The sequence below is a fragment of the Xyrauchen texanus genome, chromosome 7, assembly GCF_025860055.1.
Source record: "Xyrauchen texanus isolate HMW12.3.18 chromosome 7, RBS_HiC_50CHRs, whole genome shotgun sequence".
Taxonomy (NCBI): Eukaryota; Metazoa; Chordata; class Actinopteri; order Cypriniformes; family Catostomidae; genus Xyrauchen; species Xyrauchen texanus.
The window spans coordinates 9,710,082-9,728,709 of record NC_068282.1 but is presented as its reverse complement, the minus strand read 5'-3'; the positions used below and the strand labels follow the sequence as shown (position 1 = coordinate 9,728,709).

The following is an 18,628-nucleotide window of genomic DNA, read 5'->3' as shown; positions in this document are numbered from 1 at the left end:
CATATGAATATGAACAACTGTCAGGTAAGGGTGTAACATTTTGAAATCATCCTCCTCGCAATATGTCCCTACCATCTTTCAAACCAAACCTACACCCTTGCATTTATTCATGTTTTATACATGGTATCTCTGAGACTCCAAACAAGTAACGTGGGGCACATATGAACCATGTTTTATTAAGTTGATATTTCGTTGACAGTCCATTCTCATTAGATTAGGGAAAGTTATGAAGTGTTACCCTGATGCTTCAGTGTTAAAGGGATAGTTCACCCAAAAATGAAAATTCTCTCATAATTTACTCACTTTCATTCTGTCCCAGATGTGTGTAACTTTCTTTCTTCTGCTGAACACAAAAAAAAGTTTTTTAGATGAATACAGTATCTCAGCTCTGTAGGTCCATACAAAGCAAGTGAATGGTGACCAGAGTTTTCAAGTTTCAAAAGTCACATAAAGGCAGTATAAAAGTAATCCATAACCCTCCAGTGGTTTAATAAATGTTCAGAATGTGAAAGTTAAAGTGGAGATTTACGGTAAACATTATTTTAATATTGATCTGTTTCTCACCCACACCAGTTATATCACTTCTGAAGACATACAGTCACTCAGCAGTTTAATAGGAACATCTATACACCTACTTATCCATACGATTATCAGCCAATTCTGTGGCAGCAGTGCTATGCTTATGCTTATGCAAATCATGCAGATACGCATCAGGATCTTCAGTTAATGTAAACATCAACCATCAGAATGGGGAAAAAATGTGATGTCAGACAGGCTGGTTTGAGTATTTCTGTAACTGATGGTCTCCTGGGATTTTCACGCACAACAGGCTGCCTTTATGTGATTTTTGGAGTTTGAAAGATCTGGTCACCATTTACTTGCACTGTATTGACCTACAGAGCTAAAATATTTTCCTACAAATCTTCTTCTGTGTTATGCAGAATAAAGAAAGTCATACATATCTGGGATGGCATGAGGGTGAGTAAATGATGAGAGAATTTTGATTTCTGGGTGAACTCTCCCTTAAGTATGTTTTTTTGTGATACTTTATTAAAGAGGCATTTGGGTCTCTAAGGTCTCCCTCAATCAGAACATTAAAAATCTGGCAAGAAGTAAAGAGTGCTATATCTCTTCTAATATCTCTTTTGTATACTATCAGAATGGCAAACTGTACATCAGACTCTGATGCTTCAAAAAAAAAAGCAATATTTATTATTGCAAAAAATAACCAAGACATTTCAACATTTAAAAACAATACATAAACAAGACATTCGTTGAAAAAAATAAATACAAATTATTGTTATCTATACAGTTCTGATCAGATTTGGCTAGTTATTTCTGTCAAGTCCTTCTTCTGTAAAGGATCTCTAGATCTTCTCCAGGTTGTAACATGCCAAAGCCATACCTGCTGGCATCTACCAATGGCATGGTGGCATTCTTGTCACACAGTTCCAGGTCAAATCGTGTCAAGACCATTAACACAAACCTAAAAGGATTGTAAATAACAACATTATTGCTCCTTTTGGCTCCAAAATCATGCCTGGCAAACACAACATGCTGATGTCTGATCTATCTCCAGTAACTTTTATCTTCAGCAACTTAATGTCACTTATTTAACTATATTAACACTATAGTCATCATTATCAAAGAAATAGAAGGATAGATTTGTATTGGTAAATTGGTAAATCTGAATGTACCAGGACTGGTCTTAATATTATAAAAGCATGCTGTATGTAGTGTTAATGCTAATAGAATGGTGGAATACTTACTCTTTAATAGCACTAACTGCAAAATGGCGTCCTGGACATATATTGTCTTTTGTCCCCCAGGGCATGGTGGGATATTTCACCCTTACCCCTTCCTTAAAGAAGTCTTTCCTCTCTGTCCTGTCTGCATTAAGGAAGCGGTCAAACTTGAACTTCTACAACATCAAAAGAGAACAAACAGGATTAGTCATACTGTACCATTCACATGGCTTCCATATTTAATTTGGATTAGTATTCCTTTGAGTGAAAAAGTTAATACATCCAAATTATATTTACAGTATCTGACGAGAACATCTGATTGTCATTTTTAAATACAGTCTGCTGACACAGAGATAAATGATACATTAGGTTCATAGGATATGTTGATGAGACACTTCTAATGTTTGCTTGCAGTTCAGGAACAACAACTTGCTGTGCTGTTAATCAACTTTTAACCAGTGCGCTTGGTTTGGAAGCTCGGATCATTTGTTTAGTTCAAACTGCCATTATACAGTGCTATGGTATATGCAATGTCAGCATTTTGGCCCTCTGTATGGTTTGAACTTCTATTCCCGCAGACAATGATAGTGAAAGCCCATGCAAAAACGTATAACTTTAACTCAATGTCACTCTCCTATATGTCTAATGGAAACACAAAACATGCTGAATTTCTTGTAATAATAATGTATATTGATTAGTCTTCTATCAGCATACGAATAAGCAGCACAATCATAACAGATCACTATTCACAACACATCGCAAGTATGTGTTGCCGCAAGGGTCGCTATAGCGGACATTATTGTGAACTTGCCACTTCTACTGTGAGTTCTCACATGCAAGCCAACTACTGTCATGGCGGAGAAACAGTTTGAGGAGAATATTGCGGAGCAAGTACATTAAAGTCAATATTTATAGCAACTAACCGGAATAATAACACATCTAGTTAAACCCTTGTATTGTGTTTGTTTGTGCTAACACCTTTTGTGTTCCTGGTCTAAAATGACAGGCCCATTAAGACTGTTAATAAATCTCTAAAATCGCATATATTATTCCAAGATATTGCATTTGAGCTTTTTGCCAAATTCTTTTTTTAGTTTTGTACTTCTTTTTTGAACATATCTATCTAACCATCCATCCATCCATCCATCCATCCATCCATCCATCCATCGATAAATGGCATTAATCTTTAAAATGAATTTGAGAAGTAGATCTTAAATATTCCTCACAAAGGACACAAAAGACAATGCACAAAAGGGCACACAACACACACTTTGTGCATGTGTGTGTGTGCGCACATGTGTGAGGACTTTGTCTGTGCAAACACACATCCACATATGTGCTCATCTTTGGGATGCTCCTGAACACTTAATTTTTCTGTATTTTGTAGTCTAATCCATTCATTTCCAATGGTCGGTCACTTTAGACCGGGAACACCACAGGTATAACAAAATCAAATCAAATGTATAAACATGTATGAAAATTATCTTAAAAAAATATTGTGTGTTTTGGTGCCCTGTGTGAACAAAGACATGGAATTTTATTCCAACTGGATGAAATAAACTACAGTAATGCAAGAACACCCATTAAGTATGTTCAACCAGATCGCGCATTGGCGATTACTAGCATAACGTCTCTTTCTGGCCTCAAGATGCACTGGAATCTGAAATTTTACCTCTGGCTGTTGGTGGATCTGTTGGTCCATTTGAGGGCTGAGGTAGGGGAATACACACAGTCGGTCACCCTGTCTGAGCTGGTACTCTTGCCCGTTGCTTAAACAAACCTTCTTATCTTGCACCACTTCTCTAGTCATGAGCGCAGCTGCAGTTAGACGCAGTGTCTCACTAAGAACACTATCTGCAAAAACGGGTAAATCGTTTTAGAGTTTTTTTTAAGTTAAATTGAATATAAACAGGGTCACAAAACCTGCATATATTCAGTTTCTAAGAATTTTAACATAGAAAAAAAATCTGCTTTAAATCATCTCACTAACGTGACCTACCAAACACTGGCGTGTGTTTCTCTCTCTTTTCCAGAGGGAGGTGCTGTACTCCTCTGATTTCCTCTCTAACTGCCCTCAGAGCTTCAGGGTGGGTGAGCATGAAGCCTAGTACCCAGAATGCCGCTGGGCCAGCGTTTCCCTAAAGACATAACATATGAAAATTATTTTACATATTTCATTTCCTCAAAAGCAACAGTCACAATGACAGTCACACTATGTCACAATGTTTATGACATTCCACCTAAATATACAGCAGTATCTAACCAACAACACACAGTAGTGTCTAAGAAAGAAACAGTCTAAGAAACAAGCAGTTTAAAAAAAAATCTGCAGTCAGTGTGGAACAGTTTGATCTGTCATCCATCAATTGCTACAGGTTAGAGGGTGAATACTCACTGACAAAGAGGTTCAATGACAGGCAAAGACTGTTGTCTATCAATAAAAAACCCGCTGATATTATGACAAAACATACTATGACAAAAAAAATTCCTACAAGAGTAAATACTATGGGGATGACAATATCTATTCAAAGATGACTTACACGCTTACGTCTCATTAGAGGCAGTTTGAACTCTACCCTCGTCAACGAGCTGGCCGGAAGTGAACATTTTTTAGTAAAAATGTATTTATCTACTTCTTACACACACCTAGTATTTGTCTTCAGAAGACATTAATAAATCCACTGGAGTCATTTTGGAACTTCAAAAATTTGTCACGATTCACTTGCATTGTATGGACCTAAAGAGCTGAGATATCCTTTTAAAAATCTTAATTTGTGTTCTGCTGAAGAGCGACAGCCATACACATCTGGGTTGGCATGAAGGTAAGTAAATTATTAGATAATATGAATTTTTGGGTGAACTATTCCTTTAAAGGTTTATTCAAATTCCTAAACCTAAAAAATGAGCAATAGTTTAGAAAGCATGACTAATTATGAAAATAATTAGTCATACATGAGAGCAATTTCACTCTCTTCTTAGTTCTACTGCTCTCATGTGGTCCTAAATTAGAACACTGCTGCATATTGGCTCTGGAAATGTAAATCTGTACTGAAAATTAAAAAGAAAGCCATTAAACAATTTTGTTATCCCTCATGGTGTTTGTTTACATGTTTTAGAAGAGCTTGATTTGGTTTCCTATTAATACGTGCACAATAGTTCATTCTTTCAAATGCATCATAGAATCAATGGATACAACACCTCCTCTGCATATTCATTTTAACTATGGAGGAAATGCTTTAGTACATTCTGTGCCTCAGGCTGTGGCATCTCAGGTGTGCTTTGTGCAGCTTGTCAGCTTCTTTTGTTCATGCAAAAGATCTGTTAATGTCAGGAGCTTGAGCTAATCACAGGCTTGTGCATTCTAGAGCTGACAGGCTCGTTTGTTTACAGTAAGATCACAAACAGCCTATCCCTATGGCAACCTAAAGGCATTAATGTGTCTCCCGAACATCTAGACCTAGATTTGAGTGATTAAATACTGTATATGACATCTGAAGAAAGGAAGTCTTATAGTAGGTCATCCTCATGCTCTGATAAAAATTACAGTATATTACCCAAAAGATGTTCTATGTGGGTCCAACCCTGTTTATGACTTTCTTCCATGAAACACAACAGAAGATGTTTTGGAAAGGAGTTGTTCTTTTCCATAGAAGCACCATAGATCTATCATAAAAGTCGTCCATGATGCTTTTGCACTGTATTCCAAGTCTGATTTCTCATTTTTGGGTGAACTATTCCTTGACAGTAGGATAGTTGATCCTTGAATCCTCTGTTGCCTTCTCTCTCTCTCTATATTTGGCTTCAAGTGAAAAATATGGGAGATTAGGAGCAAAGTGAGAGAGACAAAGAGAGAGGGAGAGACTTACCTGTGTGACCCATAGTTGGAGTAGCATTGCTCTTCTCTGAGTCTCGGCATCTAGGCCTTCCTCCTGAAGGTGCTGTTTGTAACTCTGCAACCATGACTGTTGTTCTTCCTTTCTGTCCAAACATGATGGAAACAGCAGTTCCCACAGCTTCTCTCGCGCTGAATTTGCAACTTTGTCCTCCTCTATTGAATGCATGCAAAAAATACACAAAGGTTAGTTATACTGAGGTCCCAAAAAGTTTCATTTAAACAATATAGATGGGTGCTTTTTCAACTTCAGGCACTGTGGACTTCTAGAAAGTAAAGTGTCATTAAAAGATTTTTCACACACTAATTGGTTTATTGAATTTGTCTCCAATGTCCAACATTTTTCTGAAAGTAATTTTCAGCACAGATGGACGTTCAATTTTGAACATTTTTGAAATAAAATGGCAGACTCCTTTGTCTTTCTAAGGCTTATTTCATAGCTAACCTTTCATGTATCCTTCATACACACAATTAAATCATATCTTCACACTTTTTACATGATTTATTTATATTCTTCAGATAATACTTGTTTCGTATTTCATCTCAAGCATGCTCTTCATTTACACTTGATTAATAAGTACACAGACTTTTAATAAAACTTTATAAGGGACAAAATTATTTGGTGTGGTGCAGTGTTGTAGTTGAGTCCAGCTCATTGGAGTCCAAGTCCAGCCTGAGACCAGAGTAGGTTAAGTTTGAGAAAAAAGACTGGAGAGGGCCGAGTCTGAGACAATCGTTTTTTATGAATGTATTCAGGGCCGGATTACTGACTGGGCCAATGGGGACAGTGCCCAGGGGCCCTTGGCCCTTGACTGCCCGGGGGTGCCCTGGGCTTTAAGGCTGCCCGATCTAGTTTGGTGACCCCCCCCGCTTGAAAACCCTTTTGGTCATGATCAACGAACACCACTTATGGTAAATGGTAAATATCCACTTTATTCAACGATTGGTTTGTTTTCTGTTTTCCAATTATATCCTTATGCTGTTTTAATGAGAAGATACTGCTGCAAATTATTCAGTGAGATAGCAGTCCGAACTAATCGGACTGAACCATTTTGCTAACCTGTCAATTCGCTGAAAAGAACTGAATCAATAGAATTATTTATTTGTGAACTGGGCATCACTAGTTCTGATTCTACCCAACAGAATGAAGTGCGTGACAAACATCTGCTCTGATATTGTCAGTCAAATATATTTGCCAGATAAGTCGAAGCTTTCACTGTATATTTTTTTAAAAAGGGACTCGGCTGGACTCGAGGTTAAGTCCCAGTCCACACTTGTTCGAGTTTGAGTCAAGACTGAGTCAAATTGCTCACGAGTCCAAAACAAGACCAAGACCATGAAAATATGGTTTTGGACTTGGCGTCTGGATCTGGGACAAGACTAAAACAATCAAATCAATATGTAAAGGACATTTGAAAAGTACCAAAAATAAAAGATGAAGGACTGTTAAACAGTTTTTGAGTCAGTTTTGATGTGATGATCTTCATATGCCAAAAAGAAAAAAACATTTAAATGTTTAATAATGTTAGTTTTACTAAAAATCAACCACTGGGACATGACCGTGCTCAAAGTTGAAGAAACACCCGATATTCTGTTCAAAATGAAGACAAAGTACCTGGAAACCATTTGGTTTTCAAACATTAGAGGAACATGTAGTTAATGTGATGAACTACACCTGTGATTTAACTTGAGGGGAGCTAACTTCATACATCCACTACAAATTACCTTGGGACCATTAGGTTAAAAGCAATTGCGAAAATGGATAAGAAAAGTGAAGTTAGTACAGGAAAAGGTCTAGTCTTGCAGATGCTACTTGGTTTGATATTTTGTTTCTTTTTATTTATGTGTGTGTGTGTGTGTGTGTGTGTGTGTGTGTGTATGGGCATGTTTATGTGGTTTACGAGGACAATTGTTTAGGTTACAAACTGGTAATTACAAGTGTATTATGCTATAAATGTAGTTTATGAGGACATTTCTAATGTCCCCATAATTTAAATAGCTTAAGAAAACATATTAAATTATGTTTTATTGAAAATGTAAAAATGCAAAAAGTTTTTCTGTAAAGGTTAGGTTTAGAGGTAAATATTTTAGCCTATTTTTAAGATGTATCCATTTCAAATGAATAACAAATTTCCACCTAATTGAATTGAAGAGTCTTGAAGAAAATGTAATTAATAAAATGTGAATTTTGTAAGATTTGTATATTTTATTTAGTTAAAGATTAGGCAATTCAATTAGATGGGCATTTGTTATTCAATTGAAATGGATACATCTTGAAAATAGGCTAAAATATTTTTTTTACTGTGTTTATGGAAAGTCCCCATAAAACATGGAAACCCAATATTAAAAACATGTGTGTGTGTGTGTGTCTTAGATCTTAGATGTCCAAATACATTTGGGGGCCACTGTATAAATAACTATTAATATCAAGAACAATTACATTTACAAAGACAAAACAACAATGAACCTCATATTTCCTTTAGCTTTCAGGTTTGTAATGAACCAACATTACCTTTGTTTGTTGTACATCGTGCCAGTTTAGGCAAAATCTTGTCAAACCGGCGAAACTCCTTGTAAATTTCTGTCAGCTCTACACTGTCATACTTCTCTTTGCCAGACACAGTGAGATAGCCAGCCCTGCAGAGACAGAGAGTGATAGACCAAGTGAGAGCTATGAGAATAAATACAGTACAACAGCATAAGAATAACAAACCAAATGTTTTACTTGGCTTTGATTTTATCTAACTTGATTTCAGTTGGCCTTAATCCTGTCCACTAATTCAGGGTTTTTCTGACTGTTGAAATCTATCTAATATTTTCAAAGTTTACTTCCTTGGATGGCGGCATAATAAATACCAATTTTACTCTATGACCAGAGGGCATACATGAGAAAACCAGGCTACAACTTATGGAGGCATGTTCTTATGTTAGCACAATAGTGTGTGTGGCTGAATTATAATTATTGTGCCAGCTTTTGGGTGGGACAGATTTTCTAGATGGGTATAGGCTGAATGCCAAGTATAAGAAAGTTGCATGCATTTAAATGGGGTTGGTTGCATGTAGATATCAGAGGTTGTCATACTTGAAGAGTAAGCTGTAACAAAAACTGAAGAGTCCCTCTTTTTTCCAGTCGTTCAGGCCTATTTCTGGAGAGGTCATGAGCAAGTTGAAGTTGTTGTGCATTGAGCTACAGAGCTGTGTCAGACTGGTTCCCTGAAAGTGCCTACACACACACACACACACACACACACACACACACACACACACACGACGCATCATATTTCAGCTTTGTTGTTCAAATATATCAAAGGATCTATATCTGGCTTGTTTCTTTGTTTATATGTTCTAATATAATAGCAAATTTTAAAAATTATGAATTCAAATCAAAATGTAGTATTAAGCAGAATTAATCAGGCTTAATATCTCTGCTAAAATAAATAAACATCTTCAAACTAGCCAGGTCTGTTTGCTGGTTTTAGAGCAGTTTTGGGCACTTTTCAGTTGGTCAGGCAGTGAAACCAGCATGACCAGCTAAGACCAGCAAACCATCTTAGTGTGATTTAAGATGTTATTGTTTTTAGCAGGGATTATCATGTCACATCTAAACACCTACATTTCTGCTCTCCTCCTCTCCGATATTGGGTTGTGGTTGGGAAGATGTAGGTTGAAGATTCTCTTCATTAGAAGCTGACTGTAGGCGGTCATGTCAAGGGAGATTGTATCTGACAGGACATCATCATAGCAGTTTGAATCCAGCAGAACAGTGACATAGTGTCCGGCCGCACACACCTGGATTACATTAGTCTGGTTATTGCTCGAAATAATCAAAGGTTGCCACAGAAATGTCATGAGTTACTATCAGCGCAAAGTTGTTGTTTTTAGAAACTGATGAAAGCTGTAGTTTCAATCACTTTTTTTCCTTCAAATTTAACAATATTTGTAATGGGATTTTAGTGTAATATAAACCACAGTCAGCAACCTAGGATTAACAGTCTCTTTTAAAGAAACACTGGTAAAAGAAAAAGATTGTCATGCTAGAAGTTTATACTGTCATGCAATGTTTATATAAAGCTTTATCATGAAGCCAACAATGAATAACATAAATGATCAATAATATATGACATAATAATGTGTCATGTTGTTATACCATTTATATAGCTAATATCATAACTGTATAGAAGTTGACATGTCATATACTTAATTTTGAAATGTTTTAAACAACATTTTTCTGATTCTTGTATCCTTTTACACATGTTTAATGTCCATGTATTGATTGGAATACTACATGGAATCTTTGTTGTTTTAAAAATTCATTTGTTATTCTGCAGGACTTTACAAACTGCTAAAAGGTGATTTAAAATGCTGGGAAATAGTGAATTGGTGTCATACATTCATACAAAACTAAACCTAAAATCTTTGAGGATGAAAACACATTTATTTTATTTTTGACAAGACATTAACAGCATTCTCTTATGACCTGAAAAGAACTTACTGTAAAAATGTCTCCGTGTTTCTGCTTCATCCGGGTTAAGAATTTAGCGCTATCTTTTCCAAACTCAAATGCATGTCCAAGCCACGGGATTATTCCATTATCAAGAGGAGGTTCATTTCTTCGCCTGAAAATAAAAATAATGAGGACTTTTACACTTTTACAAACGTATTCGTAGAATTGTCAGGGGCCGTTCACACAGAACGCGTTTTTGCGTGCGTCTGCACTGTTATTGTAGCTTATGGTTTTCCTAAAACGTGCTTTTCGCGATTTTTTCGAGTCTTAAGTTAAAAAGAGCTTCAACTTTTTAAACGCGTCTCGAGACACATCTGTTGCACCCCGTTTTCGGTCTGAACGGCCCCTAAGTGAATCACACATCTATAAAGTTTAATTAGCAGGAAAAATAGTGCCATCTGTCAGACAAGCCTAGACTCACCGCGTACGCCTTGTGTACACAAATAAAACGGCGAGTCCAAGCAGCAGCAGCAAGAGAAGGGCAGTCCATATCATGATGATCGCTGTGTGATCAAACACTCTGGTTTCGAGCAGTTAAATACACCACTGAAACGAAAAGAAACACACGTCAGTACTGATTACAACACTCTCGGCCACTAAGTGAAAAAAAGGGCGGGCGTGTCATATTTAGGCAATGTCATCTGGTTTGACTGTTTATAGAAACAACCTGAGAGTTAGTCATGATGACTTACAAGGGATAAAGCATATCAATAAAGAGTCAAACTTCCTCAATTTAATTTGCAAAATAAAAATGGCCAAATCAGTGGAACTCAAATTTAAATTATGTCTGCATGTTTTATTATTATTTTTATTTTATTTGTTTTATAATGCTATAATGTCATCTCTTTTACAACAAAAAATACTAATAATGTAGTTTCTGTCAAAATACCATAGTAACTGACTCATTCTATAATTGGGGACGTACATTTCATGTCAACAAAAAAGTTCAAAATAAATGTAGGCCTAAGTGCAGCACAGTTCTATCGGGGAAACTAGCAGCTGTACAGCATCGTACCACTAGCTGGGTATTTCCTAGCCAATCACTTGTAAGCCATTGCTTTATAAGTCTGCTCACAATCTATCACATTGCTGTTTCAGTGTGCTAACACAGCAACCTCCACCACCCCACCACCACCAGTTGAGTCCCGTCCTTCACGGGGTAGGCTCCTTGCCCCTGCCTCCTATCTCCAGCAGAATATAATGGTTCCGAGTACAACTTCTTCGGACCGCATGACGGGACCTATGCCAAAGCGAGACATTACTTTTCTGTTTTATATTCATCAAATAAATGTAATCTTAAATTTCACTCAAGTCTGCGAGTCTTCCTGATAGAAATAGAGTGCTTTCTCAATCAAATAACTATTGGTTACTATATCCAAAATGTAATATATATTTTCAGTGTTACATATCTACTAGTTGCATAGCTTAATCATAAAACACCTTTTTGATATTATGAGGGAAAGGATGTTTTCCCTAGTGAGTTTGTCAACTATGTTACGGAAAAACTGCACACCATACACCACACCATAAACACTGATTAAATGCTACACTTCAAGTAACACACTTAATTAAAGGTTATTTTGTCTATTCTGGCATATGTGCAGTCATTCTTTAAAAATAATTGTAAGAATTGTGTGTTTTTGCAGATATTTATGTTATATTTTCAGCACGGTCACTAGTGACAGTAACAGTTTTATCATAAATCTGCCTTAGATATAATTTTGATAGTTTTAAGAGATGTTAATGCGAAAATAACCTTTGTGGATATAAAATATACCTTGAAGAATATCAGGAGCAGCATTCTTGTTTTCTGAAATATAAAAAAAAATTTTTTTTTTTTTGCACAAAATCCAATGACACCATTTACGTAATATGATATGTTTTAACTCGCAAAGGAACAATATCTAGTTAACCTTGTCAAATCAATGAAATGTCCCTTAATCCCTAATCATCATGTTTCACACGCTTGCACGCACACAGATGTACAAGGGCACACCCACCCTCAGTGTCCTCTGACATATACAGATTTAAATTATTAAAAATTCTTTAAAAAAAAAAAAAAAGATATATGGACAGTAATTCATTAGCATCAGTGGAAATCGGTGTTCTCAATGTGGGATCAATTGCGAGTGTGGTGGCCAGGCTTTGGTCGATGGTAGCAACCACCCAACTCTGCCACTGTTTGGGAGAGAAACAGATCAATATTTCAGTCCTTTTTACAATAAATCTACACTTTCACTTTCTTTTTCAGAATGTGAAAGAGAAAATGTTGTAGATTTGTTGTTTAAAAGGGCTCAAATATTGATCTGTTTCTCACCCACACATATCACTTCTGAAGACATGGATTAAACCACCGGAGCCGTATGGGTACGTTTTATGCTGCCTTTGTGTAATTTTTGGAATGTGAAAGGTCTGGTCACCATTTTGGTCACGTTGAGTATATATTGAGCGAATTTTTATTTTTGGGTGAACTATCCCTTTAATGAACAAAAACACAGAAACAAACAATATAAATGTGTGTATGTATATATATATATATATATATATATATATATATATATATATATATATATATATATAATATATGTGTGTGTGTGTGTGTGTGTGTGTGTGTTTTTGTTCACCCAAAAATGAAAATTTGCTCATCATTTACTCACCCTCATGGCATCCCAGATATGTACGATTTCTTTTCTTCTGCAGAACACAAACTAAGATTTTTTAGAAAAAAATTTCAGCTCTGCTCACATAAAGTCCTGCGTTTGACCTAAGATGAATAAGGCCAACCCCTTGACTGTCTAGCCTACATGTACAGTAGGCTATATGTGACACTTACAGTATATCTTGCCTCAACAGGCTGAATTATTTTCCAAGAGTAACCTGTATATGGCAAACCTCACTGCAGTCAAATAAGACAGTTCAAGTTTTATGCAAGATTGCTGTGCATTGAAATTAGCTGAAGTTAATATTGTTAATCCTCAAAACAGTAGAAAGGCTGACTGGAGTCAGTTGATGAACCGTACAAAGGCTGAAACAGTCCACAAGGTGGAGATGTAGTCCCACTGATACTGAGCTTCTCAAATCACATTTGCAAGTGTTGCTGCTTTATTAATTAAATAATAATAATAATAATAATTACGAATTGTATATTTGTAACATTTTTATTTAAATGCAATACGTTTATATTGCTGTGCAGTTATTTATTTTTATAACATTTTAAAAGGTGTGATTTCCCTAATGCAATATGAAATCTTGCGGTTTGATTCTAATTTTATGAAAGGATGTTATGTAACATGAAGTAAGAAAAAAGAATAAACCTTGTGGCCATTACTCAACACCTATTACCTCTTTTTTATTGATAGATTATATTAAAATAATTAATTTTCAAAGATTGTATAGGCTATTCCACTAAAAGCAAAAGTAGGCAACTTAGCAAATATATCTTGATTCACATATAAAATACTACTTTATTGTATTGATACATGCAAATGCATGCTCATAAAATGGATTTCTACCAGTGGAGGGGTGTCAGCTGATTTTTGCTCAGTATTTCACCATTAATTCTATGCTTTTTCTCAACAAGCCTGCCAGACCTTTTTGATAAGCTGTATAACTTGATTCTGGTGCTCCAAATTACTAGGCAATCCTATGTGACAATGGGTTGCGATATCTACTGGCCTCAGTAGTTCAAAGGCTATCCAAGCTAATGAGGCTTTAGGCATGGCGTTGCACTAATCGATGTGACAAAAGCATAATTTAACTGCTCTCTCTTAAGGAAAAAAATAATAATATTTCACTTCAAATAAGCATTAGAAATCACTGAAAATCACAGCACCACTCATAATATTGGCCACCTCTGTGGTGCCAGTCTTTTTATATACAGTGGGCCCAAAAATTATAAAAAAAAATATAAAATAAATTAGAAGAATAAAAGTGTTATAAATGTAATTGCATAGATGTAATACTGTTAGGGATACCTTGTCTTGTTTCACCGTTGCCCTTTGTTTACCTTTTTGTCCCTTTTGTTTTCCGTAGTTTTCACTTTTGTCCTTTGTTTAGCTCCACAGTCTCCCTGTTAGCGTTCGTGTTCTCTGTCATTGTTTTCACCTGTCCTCATTAGTTTACCATTGGTTTCTGTTTATTCACCTTGTTATCTTGTTTTGAGTTCTGTTGTTCATTGGTTCCTGTCTTCCCTTGTCAGTGTATTTAAACCCTGTCTGTTTGGTCAATCGGTGTCTATCGTTGAATGTTGTTAGCCTGGTGTGTGTGTGTGTGTGTGTGTGTGTGTGTGTGTGTGTGTGTGTGTGTGTGTGTGTGTGTGTGTGTGTGTGTGTGTGTGTGTGTGTGTGTGTGTGTGTGTGTGTGTGTGTGTGTGTGTGTGTGTGTGTGTGTGTGTGTGTGTGTGTGTGTGTGTGTGTGTGTGTGTGTGTGTGTGTCGTTCCCTGCCCGTTTTCCTCAGTCTTGTGTTTATTGCCCCATTGAGGGTTTTTCCCTTTGTGTTTGTTTATTGTCTGAATTAAATAAAGTAGTTTGCATTTAGATCCGCTCTCCTCATCTGCCTCCATTCGTAATAAATGTATCAAAGTAAGCACCATTTATTTGAAAGAAATACTGAACAATCACACGTATACAGAAAAAAAAATTGTTACTGTAGGTTTTAAATTATATATATAAATATATATTAAAATTATACACTTTACTGTTTGAAATTAAGACAAAACTTATTGGACCCTTTCTGGTTGTAAAACTTAGAAGAACATCTCTATTGTTAATGTGATGAACTAAACCTAAGGTTACTTTGCTAGGGCAGTGGGCACCTGTGTGAACTTGTTGAACTGACCTTGGGACTAGTTATTAAAAATCAGGAAATGCTTTGTTGGCCTATGCCTAGAAACGGCCCTGAATTCACACATTTTCAACAAGATTTGACTTGTTTCATACCCAGGGTACACAGTAATGTTCCAGTTTTTCAGTCATTCAAGTGTCCTTACAACCTTCCACTCTAAAATTGCCACTGCCTCAATAAACAGTGTAAGGCTACTGCAAATACGGAACAAATAAGGTAATTACCAGATTAATCTCACAGACAGGATACTCATTTATACCTGTCATGACGTTAACTTTAAAAGCTGAGACGTTCAGATCCAAAATACAGATAGAGTAGGTAAATATATTATTCTGTTCCAGGCCCAAACAGTCAAACAATACATCACACAGAAAAGAATACCAAACCATCTGTTCTTGTCTACAGCTAAATTGTCACTTAATGGTACAGTTAAACACTTAATGATACAGTTTTCATGCAACACATATTATATGTTACTATTTTTAATTAACAAAATGCATGTATAAGCAGCTCTACAAAATAATAACACAGCAAGCGCATGTAGTTCATAAGTACTACTCAGTAATTACTTAAGTAAATACACTGTACAATAAATGCTTGTGCCCATTAAAGTGTCCCTGTTGAGTAAATTTGCTACCTCATATGTGTAATAATAAAAAAAAAAAGTTAATTCACACCGGAGACATAGACAAATCAAATATTAATTTATTTACTTTTCATCAGTATGCAATTTATATCAGAAGCATTTTTTGTTATACTGGTTGAAAGTCTATTTGCATCCTGACAGCAATCAATAAATCAAGTGTTCTGATACAAGAAAATAAATACAAATAAAATCCATTACCAGTGTCAGTCACAGGCCTGTAAAAGGCCTGTCCAATCATTTCATATGGTCCGAATGCAATAATTGGATTGCCTACCTGACTGTCTAACTGCGTACCTGTCTATCTCCGCACATTCTGCCCGTGCCCTCAATGCGTGAGTTGTGGGCGGGACTATCTGAACAGCTGCAGTCAAGGGGCGTATTCAGAAAGCTGTTGTAAAAACAACATTTATTTTTGCAATTCCGTTCGGTGGTGCTAATGTCGCAAACATTACATACTCCAGATTTAAATCGGTATGTGATTACTGAAATTCGAAACACTGCTCCCAGTGGTCAAAGTGGGAAGTGTTCTATGGGCACGTGTTGTGAGCTCAATTTACTGCACGGACAAGTACCAAAAGTGAGTTGTAAAGTGATATGTTTTGAGGTGTACAGGCTGTACTACAGAGGAATGCATATTTTACTCCCCCCAACCCAAACCCCAAACCTAAACCTATCCATAAGTGGAGTTGAAATGTAATGTTAGAGGGGAAAATTAAACATCTGAATCACGGATTATGCAAACTTGGTTACTTCTGGTTTCATTGCATGATCCAAACCCATGCTGATGATGCACTGTGCTTCTTATCGCACCACATGGGAAGGTATACACACTGGAGCTGGTGTAAAAATGTGTGATAGGAGATGCCATTTGTCAGTGAGTCTGCATAATGTGGTTGATTATAAGATGCTGGAACTTTCGGAAACAACTGACTTCACATGTGATAATGTTGGCTTGTTACTTATGTGTCCTCCTGCAACTGAATGCTTTTTTTACACTGTATTTTACTGTATCTCCTAAAATTACATTAACAATCCATTTAGTACTTGAAGAGTAATGGTTCCAAATACATCAAATCAAAATCAAATCAAATCACTTTGTTGTCACACTACCATGTACACAAGTGCAACAGTAGGTGAAATTCTTGTGTGCAGTTCCGAGCAACATAGCAGTCATGACAGTGACGAGACATATACCAATTACAACAAACAACATACTTACACAAAACAATTTACATATCAAATGTACGCATACTTACACAAAACAATTTACAAATCAGATGTACACATACTTACACAACACAATAATTATATACAATGCAGAATATAGAACAGAATATACAATACAATACAATAAGTGGGAGTATATGAAATATATATGTGTATATATATATATATATATATATATATAGCAGTTGTATTGAGGAGAATATGTTGACAGTCCAGTGTGAGATTATAGCTGAATAAAGTGCAGTGCTAATTATTGATCCTGATAGATCAAGAGTTCAACAGTCTGATTGCTTGGGGAAAAAGCTATCATGTAGTCGGCTGGTGCGGGTCCTGATGCTGCGATACCGCCTGCCTGATGGTAGCAGTGAGAACAGCCCATGACTTGGGTGACTGGAGTCTCTGATGATCCTCCGAGCTTTTTCACACACCGCCTGGTGTATATGTCCTGGAGGGAGGGAAGCTCACCTCCGATGATGTTCCTGGCAGTTCGCACCACCCTTTGCAGGGCTTTGCAGTTGTGCGCGGTGCTATTGCCGTACCAGGCGGTGATGCAGCCAGTCAGGATGCTCTCTACAGTGCTGGTGTAGAACCGTGTGAGGATGTGGTGGTTCATTCCAAACTTCCTCAGCCGTCTCAGGAAGAAGAGGCGCTGGTGAGCCTTCTTCACAACGGCCTCAGTGTGGACGGACCATGTGAGTTCCTCAGTAATGTGGACACCGAGGAACTTGAAGCTGCTGACTCTCTCCACCGGTGCTCCATTGATGGTGATGGGGCTGTGTTCTCCGTCTTTCTTCCTGAAGTCCACAACAAGCTCCTTGGTTTTACTGACGTTGAGGGAGAGGTTGTGCTCCTGACACCAGCGTGTCAGAGTGTGCACCTCCTCTCTGTACGCTCTTTCATCATTGTCAGTGATCAGACCTACCACCGTCGTATCGTCAGCAAACTTAATGATGGCATTGGAGCTATGTGTTGCCACACAGTCATGTGTGTACAGGGAATACAGGAGTGGGCTGAGAACACAGCCCTGCGGGGCTCCAGTGTTGAGGGTCAGTGATGAGGAGGTGTTGCTGCCCATTCTAACCACCTGACGTCTGCCTGACAGGAAATCCAGGATCCAGCTGCACAGCGAGCTGTTTAAGCCCAGAGCCCGGAGTTTCTCATCAAGCTTGGAGGGCACTATGGTGTTGAATGCTGAGCTGTAGTCTACAAACAGCATTCTCACATATGTGTTCCTTTTTTCCAGGTGGGAGAGAGCAGTGTGTATTGTAGATGCAATGGCATCATCAGTGGAGCGGTTGTTGCGGTAGGCAAACTGCAATGGGTCCAAAGAGGGGGCAGAACAGAGCAGATGTGATCTCTGATTAACCTCTCGAAGCATTTGCTGATGATGGGGGTCAGAGCAACAGGACGCCAGTCATTTAAGCATGTGATTATAGCTTGCTTCAGTACAGGCACAATGGTTGATGTTTTGAAGCATGTGGGGACTACAGACAGGGAGAGGGACAGATTGAAAATGTCCGTAAAAACACCAGCCAGTTGATTCGCGCACGCTCTGATGACGCGGCCCGGAATGCCGTCTGGACCCGCGGCTTTACGGATGTTCACCCGTCGGAATGATCGGGTTACATCCACAACAGAGACGGAGAGTGAATCAACCTCTGTAGCGTCAGTCGCGAGTGCACTCTCCGCGAGGGCGGTGTTACTGTCCTCAAAACGAGCATAAAATGTATTAAGTTCGTCCGGGAGAGATGCAGCGGTGTTCATGGCGGAG

At 37.4% G+C, this 18,628-nt stretch overlaps 1 protein-coding gene across 1 annotated transcript; it reads right to left on the bottom strand.

The window, feature by feature from the left end:
* Positions 1-10,636, bottom strand: LOC127647009 (prostacyclin synthase-like). Its single transcript, XM_052131049.1, has 10 exons — positions 10,563-10,636; positions 10,130-10,253; positions 9,251-9,426; positions 8,720-8,860; positions 8,150-8,274; positions 5,612-5,793; positions 3,745-3,883; positions 3,418-3,599; positions 1,770-1,921; positions 1-1,486 (listed from the first exon to the last, which is right to left on the bottom strand). Exons 1-10 carry the CDS (start codon positions 10,634-10,636, stop codon positions 1,342-1,344), a joined length of 1,440 nt encoding a protein of 479 aa, XP_051987009.1. The 3' UTR covers positions 1-1,341.
* Between the last annotated feature and the right edge of the window lie 7,992 nt (positions 10,637-18,628).